Genomic DNA, 12,235 nt, shown 5'->3' with positions numbered 1-12,235 from the left:
AAGACCAATCGTAGATATATTTCATAAAGTATTCTGACAACCAGTTAATGTTTGCATACAGTACGTCATATGTTTGATTCTCCAAACTGTATCCTACTGTAAACCAAGCCCTCCTCCCACAGCAACGTGTCACTCTAGTTCCTGTACAGCACAATTTTTCTATAGTTTTTTTTAAAATACCTACAAGATCTTCAGAAGGAGCCACCCCAGAATAGGTTCCTCTGTGCGTAGGCGCATCCCCAACACCCACACAGATCCCTGCCTTCTGAAGTGGTCTTATATTTGTGGTACATGTAGGTAGCCACCCGGCCACTAGCAAGGTGAACCTGACCCGGATGCAATGCAGGCAACCCTGAGGCCAGGAGTGACGCAGGGTATAATAAAAGGGGCGGAGACCGCTCGTGCGCTTCCACCCATAATGACAGCGTTGTGTGTGTCTCATCTTTATTGCAACCAGCAGGGATCCTTGAGCTGTGACCGAGCTCCACACCTCACTGGCGATGAGGGGTTACTCTCTCATGAGGTGTGACCCCCTTCTGCTGTATGGGCGACGTCAACACCATGATGTAGCCCTAACCCGGAGTCCAAGCCCTCTCAGCAGCCTGTCATGTGGTGGCCGACACTGCCACAGCTGTAGTTTCCACCCGGCTCTAGGTCCAGTAGAGTCCAGTGGCCACCTTCAATCCTCAGGCTCGTTGAATGAGGGCGAGGCCATGGCCTGGTGAGTTACGGACCCAGGACTGAATCACTGCCTGGGGACGCGCAACCATGCCCACGCAACCTGCCCGCATTGATCACACAGGCCGTGTTGCAGCCAAGAGCGTGGTTAGGGCCCTGCTGAACGCCTCTCACAGGCCGATTTGCAGGGCATCATGGGGAGCCTGCTATCAGTGTGTCAGTCTCATGCTTGCCAGACTGCCCTGTCCTTGAGCACCAAGTAATTGCAACAAGTGGGCAAGTGCCCTGCTTAACTACTTCCTGCCTACAACCCACACAGCGAGGCACATGACCTCATCGCCAGCCTACGCCCAGCGGCTCCTAAGTCTCCATGTTGTGTTCTGGTGAGAAGCCACCCTTATGCATGGCAGACAATGCCACTGCTTTAGTTCCACAGCACCTGCCAGTTGCAGCGCTCCAACGCTTCAGCGAGCTGGCCAACTCAGCCACAGTAGCACCCCTGTGGAAGACGTGGGTGGCCGGTTCTTCAACTATTTCTGGGCAAGCCGTGAGGCAGTAAAACGATCTCTTCTGTTGCACTATGCGGGGGAGGAGATATACAAACTATTAGAACACCTCTAAGACACAGGAGCTGATGATTACAAGGCTGCAGTAAGAGTCCTGAATGCCCATTTTGACTCCCAGTTGAGCCCAGACTTTGAACGCTTCAAACTGAGGCAGGCACATCAACGTGAAGGGGAGTCAATTGCTGACTTCTATGTGCGGTTGAGAGAGTTGGCCAGTACCTGCACTACTGACGACAAGCCAAAGGAAGTTTGAGCACAACTCATTCAAGGGTGCAGGTCCAAACCCCTCAGAGGCCTGATTCTGCGTCAGCCAAACATCAGCCTAGACCATATTCTCATAATGGCCCGGTTCCACGATCCCTAGGCAGTACGAGGCACAGAAATGGAGATGGCCCTTGCACAAGGCCACAGACTTGGTCGACACACAATATCAAGACAGAGACTGTGGATGCAGTCTCAAACAGGTCGAGAGGCAGTCACCACAAATTCTTAGGGGCATATTATCAAGGATGGGGTTAAAATTATCACCGCTTTAGCGGCAGGAAACTGCCGCTAAAGCAGCGATAATGGGCTTGATAATATGCCCTTGAGAATTCCAATAGAAGCCCAGGTTGACACCAGAACCTGGGCTTCTCTTGGAATTCTCACGTGCATATTATCAAGCCCATTATCACCGCTTTAGCAGCAGTTTCCTGCCGCTAAAGCGGCGATCATTTTAATGCCATTCTTGATAATATGCCCCTTGGTGTCTGCACCTGGGGCAAGAACTGTGGGAGGCAAGAACACCCTTGGGATTATTGCCCACCCCAAGGGAAGGCATGCACCAACTTTGGGAATATCAACCACTTCGCCAAAGTGTGCTGCAGAGGACCGAGACCCAGAGGGAGCAGGGGTAGAACACCAGCAGCGAAGACCATAGGGCAACTGTCATTGGGTGACTTTGAGAAGCAACCCCCCGCTTCACGGCATACATGGCAGAGTGACCAACAAGAAAAGACACCATCGGAAGATAGAGACGTCTTGCTCGTTTTGTTCACAGAACACCTCAAGAAGAATGCAGACCTCAACTCATGTGCAAAGTCCAAGTACCAGGCTCAACATTCAAAGCTCTCTTAGACACAGGGGCATCTGTCAATGTGGTAAGTCTCTGCCAATACTGGTGCCTTCGCCCGAGGCCGATAGTCATTCTGTCAACAACGGGTATCTACTCGTATGGGGGACAGATGCCCCAGGCACTAAATGGAACAACTGATGTCTGAGTGCAGTGAACTAATAAGGAGGGACCCACAAAATTCCATGTTATCGACTGGGAATCTGAAACACTCACCAGGTATCACACTGCCTAAGACCTAGGGCTAATATTGTTTACTCGAAAGGTAGATGCGCTCACAGGTCAGTTCCTATGACTCTTACAAGGACTAGGGTGCCTCAAGGCTCCCCTATAAAGCTCCATATTGAGAAGTCAGTCAAACCCGTGGCACTCGGACACTGGTGAGTGCCTTTCCATCTGCGGAGGCTGGTGGAACAAGAGCTATACAAGCTGTAAACTCTGGGCATAATTGAGAAGTTATTTGGGCACATACCATGGGTATCTCTCGATGGCCATTGCGGGGAAGCCGAAACAGCGAGTCAAGATACGGCTGTATGTAGACATGCAATGCCCCAACAAGGCAATCAAACGGGATAGAGACATCACACCAACTATGGATGCATCATTGCCGACATCAATGGGGCTAAGTGGTTTTTCTAAGTTTGATATGAACACAGGATACTATCAGCTGCAGGTAGATGAACACAGCAGATCAATCACAACTTTTTCGTCTCACCTCTTCCTGTGCCAATACAAGGGCCAGAGCTTTGGGATATCATCTGCTGCGGAGGTATTCCAAAATACCGCCTGGGAAGTCCTCTCCGGCCTGCACGGCGTAATGAACATTAGTGACGATATATTGATCTACTCCTCGACCGCTGAGGGACAGTACCACCGACTGAGGCCACCTCAAAGCTATTGAGCGGCCATGGTCTCACCATTCACAGAGAAGTGTTATAAACCACACGAGAAACCCTTAGACCCAGTTGACACCTGGGTAAATAAAGTATCATGCAACAATGTCTCAATGTGTATAAATATAAAGGGCACTGTGAGAAGGTGGCCTGATATATGCTGTCCACTAGTTATAGTGGGCACCTTGCAGCAGTCCAAACAACCCCTTATTGGTTATAGGTTACAGTCTTGAAGGAATGTAAAGCAACTTGTTTTACCAGTCTCTAATCTCTTGAATGATCAAATGAAAAGACAACCACACCAGGTATATATTCAAAATATATGTATTTATTACTGATTACACCCTCCTAGTCTCTTTATGAGACTAGAGGTCAAAACACATAAGTTACTCTTCAATAATCACAGTAAAATAGCACAAATACCCGTCAGGCCCTAGGGGCAAGCCAAACCATATACTAAAATAGTGGTATAAGAACCACGACTTAACTAGACTCAAGGCCTAGAGCCTGTAGAATTGCTGGGAACCACCCAAGGTAGTGACACAGGGGACCCACGGCGGCCGTGTGCAGTGTGTGAACACAGCCGCGAGCTCCCGTTAGCTTCCTTGGGGAAAGTCGCGGTTAGATTTTTAAAGATTAGGGACACTTAGAAATGAGTAAGGACCAAACCCTCTTGGACTTAGGAAGTTCTAGGTCTAGCACCCACGGGAGCACCGGAGTACTCATGTTACCTCACCCAGGGAAGCCAGGTGCATAAGTGTCTTTTGGTGTCGGGTCGCGTCGTCGATTTCAATGGGAGCTGGCGAATAAGTGCTGCTGCCGTGAAGATGCGAAGTGTCCGAAGAGATCCAAGCCTAGATCAAAGATGAGAAGAAACTGAAAGCAGAGGGGACAGAGTCTGGGTCACTAGCCAGTGACCAGAAAGGCGATGAGCATATGTCCACCAATGTCGGGTGATTTCAGGTGAAAGATGTGAAGCTTGACTCTTCAGCCACGAGGACCAGGAAGCGTCGAGGACAACCAGGAGCTGAATTCGAGCTGTCCCATAAAGGATGTCGAGTGCTGCAGTGTCGGTGCCCGGATTGGACACAACAAGCTTTGGCAACAGCAACCCACGCAGAAACAAGAAAGATGCTTCGGTGGAGACCAGCAAGGTCTGTGGGACTCACCACTTGGTTGGGAGTCAGGGCACGTCTGGAGCAACCAGGAAAGCCCAAGGAAATACAAAGTTACCCCCTCAGGGACCCACCAGTCAACGGACCAGGGATTGCGAAGGGACCTCGAGACAAAACACAAAATGGCAGCCCACGGGTCACTCGAAATGACCAGGCTGACAATCTTCAGTGGATTCAGTGCTCGAGGAAGGGGCTACAAGTCAGCCCAAGCACAACTTCAAGAGACGTCGAAAAGTCAATGCACCTGCAGAAATGCATGGAGACCAGGAATTCCGGTTCCACGCTACTCACAAGGGCTGCAGGTCTCAGCTTTGCTGGGGACTCGGGTCAGCCTCTGAGATGTCTAGAAATCCTCTTCCTGGGCTGCAAATACTTCGGAGTCCGGCGGGAGCTTCGATGATGCAGACCGGCAAATTGCTTTGTTGGTGCCTGCCAAGCAGGGGAGTCACTCCTTGACCCCAACGGAGATTTCTTCAGTCCTCTGGTCTTGTGCAGAGCATCGAAGGTCCAGGATTCAGCTTCAGAGTTTCATCCAGGGTAATCTAAAGTCGTAAGGACTGGGGTCCCATACTTAAACTAAGGTAGGGGGTTGCACATACTCTGGGGACTCACCTATGGGAGGGTTTGGAAAGAGGGGTGGCTACACCCATTTCCTTTCTCCAGTTTCGCGCCAGAGCAGGGGCTGGAAGCCCCTGAACCGGTTTGAACTGGACTATGCACAGGGTCACCAAATGTGCCCCCAGTGCAGGACTTCAAAGCACTCAGAGAGTGCTCCCACCAAGCCCCAATACACATAAGCCTGTCTGGGAGGTGGTTACACCTCCCTGTGACAGGAAACCTATTGTCCAGGCCTCCCCTGCCAGAGTTTCGGTCAGTAGCAGGAGGCCAGACCCGTGTCTGTGGCTGCAGCATCCATTTTGTGATGCCAGGGCTCTATTAAGTTTCTACCGGGTATACCAGTGCTGTCATGTCTCTCCCTCTAGAAGGGTGGGATCATACTCCCACACCAGCTACTTGTGTGGGGGTATGATTCCAAGGTGTTTGACACCAAACACGACATGTTTCCGTATAGCCAGTCCAAAGTTAGCATTTACCATTTGGTTATAATGCACTTAAGAGTATATGGTCAGGCTGCACTACAAACAGCATCAGAGAAGGGTCTCCGAACGCTGCAGAGGGGGTCTGCTCATGCAGGGGCACCCTCTCACATAAGAACCAAGCATTCTGCCATCAGGATTGATAAGGCCTGCCATAGGAGTAACTTATAGGTTTATATGTGTGTATATATGATGAGATATAGTGAACCTATATCTCAGTAAGGGGTGCATGCACCACCTAACCCATGCAGCAGTAGTAGACCTGTGGTGTCATTTTGGGTGGCTTTCCAGGGGTGGCATAATACATGCTACCGCCCCTGGTAGGCCTCTGGGGTACCTATGCCCTAGGTACATAGTATACCATATACTAGGGACTTATAAGGGCACCTCAGATCCAATCTGAACTGTACCTAAAGTACATGGAATCATTTTAGAGAGGAAGCAGCTGGGCTGGGGCCCTGATTAGCAGGGTCTCAGCCAGACTAAAGTCGAAAAACAGTGAAACACCAGCAAAAAGTGGGGGTAAACATGTGAAGCAGATCCTACTCTCCTACAGGCACACATTAGGAACAAGCCATAATTATAGAAGAAACAACACATAGCACCAACTTTTTGTAAATGCAATTATATTTTTCAACAGAGGCAAAAGAATGCTTCAAAAGTTATGAAGCAGCATCAGCAATGCATAAGACTTGTGTGTTAAGTGTAGAATGAGCACATTGTGCTAGTGAGAAAACATAAAACAGCACAAGTGAAACACGCAAGAATAAAAGTAAAACAACAGTGTATGGAAATATTTTGAAAGTTATTATGCATGAATTAGAGAAGAGAGACTAGGTGCGCTAGTTGCAGCTAACACTAACCTCTGTTATGTAATTTCTCCCTTTAGGTGTCCTGGACTCCATTCAGGTACCGACAAAGTGCCCCCTTCCCTATAACACATTGGTTCAATCTCATTCTGAACCAGGCTTTTAACATTATTTTCTCCACTTTTCCCTGAGGCAGCAATCCTCTTGTTTGTGTTATTATTGTCCTCATCATGGCCTCTAGTCATGACGGTTGAAGCACCATCAACATGTTTCTAGAAATTTATGGATCTCTAATTATGACATGATTTTGTGAAGACAATATTGTATCCAAATGATTTATTCGTAATCATTTTTGACATATTTCTATTGAGATATTGTTGCATGATACTACTTTTTTTAGATGAGCATAGAATTCTTTGGCTATGTGTTTACAAAAGAGGGAATCCAGAGAGATCCCCGGAGGCCGCGGGCAATCCAACTAACCACAGCGCCCGAAACACCATGGAGGTCCGCAGCTCCCTTGGGGTGGCCACTTGTTGAGGGCAGTTCATCCCAACTTGGCTACTATCGCAGAGCCTCTAAGAGCTCTGATGAGGGCTGACGCACAGTGGATCTGGGGGTCTAAGGAAGATAAATCTTTTGAGCTGATCAAGGCCGCACTTCTCAGTAGATCAACAGTGGCCTATTTCAACAAAGAGCTGAGCTGCTTGTGGATGTCAGGCTGGTGCAGCTTTGAGCTGTGTTGACACAGGAGGTGCAGCAACAGAGGTGGGCGCCTATTGCATTTACCAGCAGAGCCCTCACCCGGACTTAAAACCAGGTACTCCCAAATAGAGAGAGAAGCCCTGGCAATCAAGTGGGCCTGTGGACACTTCCACCTATACCTCTGTGGGAGACAGTTCAGGGTGGTCACAGATCATCAGTGTTTGAATCCACTTTTCAGAGGCGTGGCACAACACACACCGCCCAGGATCGAGCAATGGACGATTAAATTGCAACAGTACAGGTGTGAAGTGACATACTGGCAAGGATCCAAGAACCAGGTTGACTTTCTCTCCAGACACCCACAATCGAGAAGTGATGCCATTGAGAACAACAACACTCAAGTGGAAGACTACATACCGATTGTGAGTTGAGGGGTATGCCCGAAGGCGATGATCCTTTGGGAAATTGGTCAGGCAATGAAGGATGTTGCAGTCCTAGTGAAAGTCATTGACACACTCCGGGAGGGATCCAGGAAAGCCTTCCTACGTGACACCAACCTGTGGGGAGCCCTGATAAGGAGAGGCTGACATGAGCTGAGTGCCACCACTGAGGAGTACGTTTTGGTACGAGGACACTGCATAGTGATCCCCGCCAGGCTGACTGGTCGCGTTGTCGCTCGCCCATGGAGGACATCTAGTGGCAGCCATGACCAAGAGCCGTATGTGGGAAAAAGTGTGCTTCCTGGGAGTGGAAGCAGTAGTGGATGAACTGGTGCACTGGTGTGAGGTGTGTCAAGTAACAGGTGGCCCAGAAGCCCCAGCACCAGTGATCACTGAAGAAAGGAGCAAGATGCCATTGAGAAATGGCACTCTTGATTTCTGCAGTTTTCCAGATAGAAGGACCACCATGTACTGGTGGACAGCCACTTCAACTGTCCTGTAGTGGAGCTGACTGAGTCGATAGCGTCATTCAATGTCGTCCCAGCATTGAAGAGACTCCTTGCTCTCTTTGGTTTTACCAAAGAGATCAAGACCGACAAAGTTCCACTGTTCCAAGGACTAGAGTTTCAGAACCTCCTGCAACAGCCGGGTATTCAACATCAATGCATCACCCCCACAATGGCCCCAGGCCAACAGTGGTGTGAAGTGCTTCATGCGCACACTAAAAAAGCCACTGATCCATGAAGGAGAAAACAGAGAGAAGTCTACACCGATCTCTAAGAAAGCACCGAGGTACCCCACACTGTACACCTAGGTGTGCCCCATGGAATCTCATGTTAAAAGAGCATCGGCGGGACATGAACTCAGTCCATCCAATGTGGTCCCCTCCAGAGTATGATACCGATGGAACCCAGAACCGAAGAAAATCCAACAATGACAATGCAAGTAGAGAGAGAAGAGCATCGCCTTGCCACCCCGAATGAGGAGATCACATGCTTCAGCAGGACCGATGACTGGGCTGGAAGTTCCACACCCCCTATGAACCCAGAGCATGGGTGGTAAGCGTGGTAGAAGGGACAATGGTTATGGCTTGCTGAGGAGAGGAGATGGTGACCCAGAATATATCCTGGTTCAAGAGGGTAGAGGACCTGGCAGGAGAAGAGGAAGCTGGGGAGCCAGGAGCAGAAGTCGGCATACAAGGAAGTGGAACTGACTATAACCAGTGCCAAGAAGAACAACAGCCAGGCCAAAACCCCTGGAGTGGCAAACCGCCATCCCTACAAGGGTGGGCCAAAAGGGAGGAACCACGGGAGGAGACTTACATCTCCAGGTACCAGAGGTATGATCTGCGACCAAACGCCCAACCCAGTCAGAGACTGAAAGAATCTGAGTGCATACCATGGTTCTGGCAACCAGAGTAAAGTGGGGAGAGGATGCAGTGAGCCACACGGCCCCTATCCATGTGACCCTGACCCAGATGTAATGCAGGCAACCCTGAGGCCAGGTTATAAATTAAAGGGGCGAAGGCTCCTCATTGGCTTGCACCCTTCATGACGGCTTTACTACCAATGCTGCCAGCGGGGCTCCTTGAGCTGTGCCAGTGTCCGACGACACCACAGTACACGCTGTACTGGGTTTGTAAACAACGTGCTGTTCATTCTTTGAAAATGTTTACGGTGATTCTGTTCTTGGCTGAATTGTATTTGTATTTACAACCTTTGCATGCAGTTAATTTACAGTGTACTCTAAGAATATAGCTGATTTATCATGTGCTGGCTTCTCACACTTCCCTAGAGCCAGAGTTATTCAAAACCAAACTCCTGAGGCTTCAGGGCACTTTAGACTCCAGCATACCGTGCACCACTGCCCTCTCAGCAGCCAGACACTATGCATCCACCACTGGGCGCTAGAACGGGTCCATTCTATCCCTCTCTGTTCCCTCCCTCTTGGCTCCCTCCACTCCCACCCTGTTACCTCCGATCTGGGTCTGTGTCCTCATCCTCTGGGTGATGGTGAGGGCAGGTTCCCTTGGTGCGGCGAGGGCGATGTCTAGAAGAAGGCCTGTGTCTCCTGGCACATGCAGCTCCAGGTCTGGGGGTTCTACTGAACCCTTGAGAGCTGCCTCCGTCAATCTTCTCACTGCAGAACCTAGACCAGAAATATATACATCATTGATTACCCAGAGGCACTTGCTCTGTGAACCTGGCTGCCACGTGTCTCAGCACAAGTGAGCCCAAATAACTTCCATCCAGTTGTAGTTGATGAAATGCTGAGCATACATGGACCCCCTCCTGGACTCTCTTCAAAGAGTGCTAGGGATTGCTATAATGAACTAGGGAATACTAGAAGTAATCCCTTCACCCTATCCCAGTGGCGCTATACAGACTGACTGTGGCAGGACCACCCTGATTATTTAACAGAGAGGGTCCAACCAGTACCAAATGCAGTGTCGGCACATATCCAGCACATTCACCCACACTCCTACACCGACTGCCAGCCACTCATCGAGTGCAGATCAAGGCCATATCAATGACACATCCTCAGAACTCCACACCCACTGTATGCCATCCAGTGTGCAAGGTTCAAAGCTCTGTGTGTCAAATGAACCCTTAGAGCCCCACATCCACTGCCAGCCACCCAGTGAGTGAGGTTCAAAGCTCTGTGCGTCAAATGAACCCTTAGAGCCCCACACCCACTGCGAGCCACCCAGTGAGCGAGGTTCAAAGCTCTGTGCGTGAAATACACCCTTAGAGCCCCACACCCACTGCCAGCCATCCAGTGAGTGAGGTTCGAAGCTCTGTGCGTCAAATACACCCTTAGAGCCCCACACCCACTGCCAGCCACCCAGTGAGCAAGGTTCAAAGCTCTGTGCGTCAAATGCACCCTTAGAGCACCACACCCACTGCGAACCACCCAGTGAGTGAGGTTCAAAGCTCTGTGCGTGAAATACACCCTTAGAGCCCCACACCCACTGCCAGCCACCCAGTGAGTGAGGTTCAAAGCTCTGTGCATCAAATACACCCTTAGAGCACCACACCCACTGCCAGCCACCCAGTGAGTGAGGTTCAAAGCTCTGTGCGTGAAATACACCCTTAGAGCCCCACACCCACTGCCAGCCACCCAGTGAGTGAGGTTCGAAGATCTGTGCGTCAAATACACCCTTAGAGCCCAACACCCACTGCCAGCCACCCAGTGAGCGAGGTTCAAAGCTCTGTGCGTGAAATACACCCTTAGAGCACCACACCCACTGCCAGCCAGCCAGTGAGCGAGGTTCAAAGCTCTGTGCGTGAAATACACCCTTAGAGCCCCACACCCACTGCCAGCCACCCAGTGAGTGAGGTTCGAAGCTCTGTGCATCAAATACACCCTTAGAGCCCCACACCCACTGCAGGCCACCCAGTGAGTGAGGTTCAAAGCTCTGTGCGTGAAATACACCCTTAGAGCCCCACACCCACTGCCAGTCACCCAGTGAGTGAGGTTCAAAGCTCTGTGCGTGAAATACACCCTTAGAGCACCACACCCACTGCCAGCCACCCAGTGAGCGAGGTTCAAAGATCTGTGCGTGAAATACACCCTTAGAGCCCCACACCCACTGCCAGCCACCCAGTGAGCGAGGTTCGAAGCTCTGTGCGTGAAATACACCCTTAGAGCCCCACACCCACTGCCAGCCACCCAGTGAGGGAGGTTCAAAGCTCTGTGCGTGAAATACACCCTTAGAGCACCACACCCACTGCCAGCCAAAGAGTGAGCAAGGTTCAAAGCTCTGTGCGTCAAATACACCCTTAGAGCACCACACCCACTGCCAGCCACCCAGTAAGCGAGGTTCAAAGCTCTGTGCGTCAAATACACCCTTAGAGCACCACACCCACTGCCAGCCACCCAGTAAGCGAGGTTCAAAGCTCTGTGCGTGAAATACACCCTTAGAGCCCCACACCCACTACCATCCACCCAGTGAGTGAGGTTCAAAGCTTTGTGCGTCAAATGAACCCTTAGAGCCCCACTACCAGCTACCCAGTTAGTCAAGTTCAAAGCTAGGTGCATCAAATACACCCTTAGAGCCCCACACCCACTGCCAGCCACCCAGTGAATGAGGTTGAAAGCTCTGTGCATCAAATGAACCCTTAGAGCCCCACACCCACTGCAGGCCACCCAGTGAGTGAGGTTGAAAGCTCTGTGCATCAAACACACCCTCACAGCCCCACACGCACTGTAAGCCACCCAGTGAGCGAGGTACAAAGCTCTGTGTGTCAAATACACCCTTAGAGCTCCACACTCACTGCGAACCACCCAGTGAGCGAGGTACAAAGCTCTGTGCGTCAAATACACCCTTAGAGCCCCACACCCACTGCCAGCCACCCAGTGAGCGAGGTTTAAAGCACTGTGAATCAAACACATCCTTACAGCCCACACCCACTGCGAGCCACCAGTGAGCAAGGTTCTAAGCTCTGTGAATCAAGCAGAACCTTAAAGTCAAACACCCACTGCAAGTCACCCAGTGAGTGAGTTTCAAAGCTCTGTGCATCAAGTGCCCCCATAGAGCCCCACACACACTGCCACCCATCCAGGAAGAGAGTTTCAAAGCTCTGTGAGTCAAATACACCCTTAGAGCCCCACACCCGCTACAAGCCAACCAGTGAGCGAGATTCAAAGTGCTGCATGTCAAACCCACCCTTACAGCCCCACACCCACTGCCAGCCACCCAGTGAGTGAGGTTCAAAGCTCTCTGCATCAAATAAACCCTTAGAGCCCCACACCCACTGC

The 12,235-nt window shown here is 50.6% G+C and overlaps 1 protein-coding gene across 7 annotated transcripts in view; it reads right to left on the bottom strand.

The window, feature by feature from the left end:
* Positions 1–12,235, bottom strand: part of LOC146863653 (putative E3 ubiquitin-protein ligase HERC1) — a 1,482,062-nt gene that overhangs the window by 1,089,344 nt on the left and 380,483 nt on the right. For all 7 annotated transcript variants that reach the window (XM_085627737.1, XM_085627739.1, XM_085627735.1 and 4 more), the window contains exon 19: positions 9,449–9,622. In XM_085627737.1, coding sequence (XP_085483863.1) covers positions 9,449–9,622 — 174 coding nt within the window. The remainder of the gene's footprint in view (positions 1–9,448; positions 9,623–12,235) is intronic.

Source organism: Triturus cristatus, chromosome 2_1 (genome assembly GCF_964204655.1).
Source record: "Triturus cristatus chromosome 2_1, aTriCri1.1, whole genome shotgun sequence".
Lineage (NCBI taxonomy): Eukaryota > Metazoa > Chordata > Amphibia > Caudata > Salamandridae > Triturus > Triturus cristatus.
This window is presented reverse-complemented; position numbering and strand designations above follow the sequence as displayed.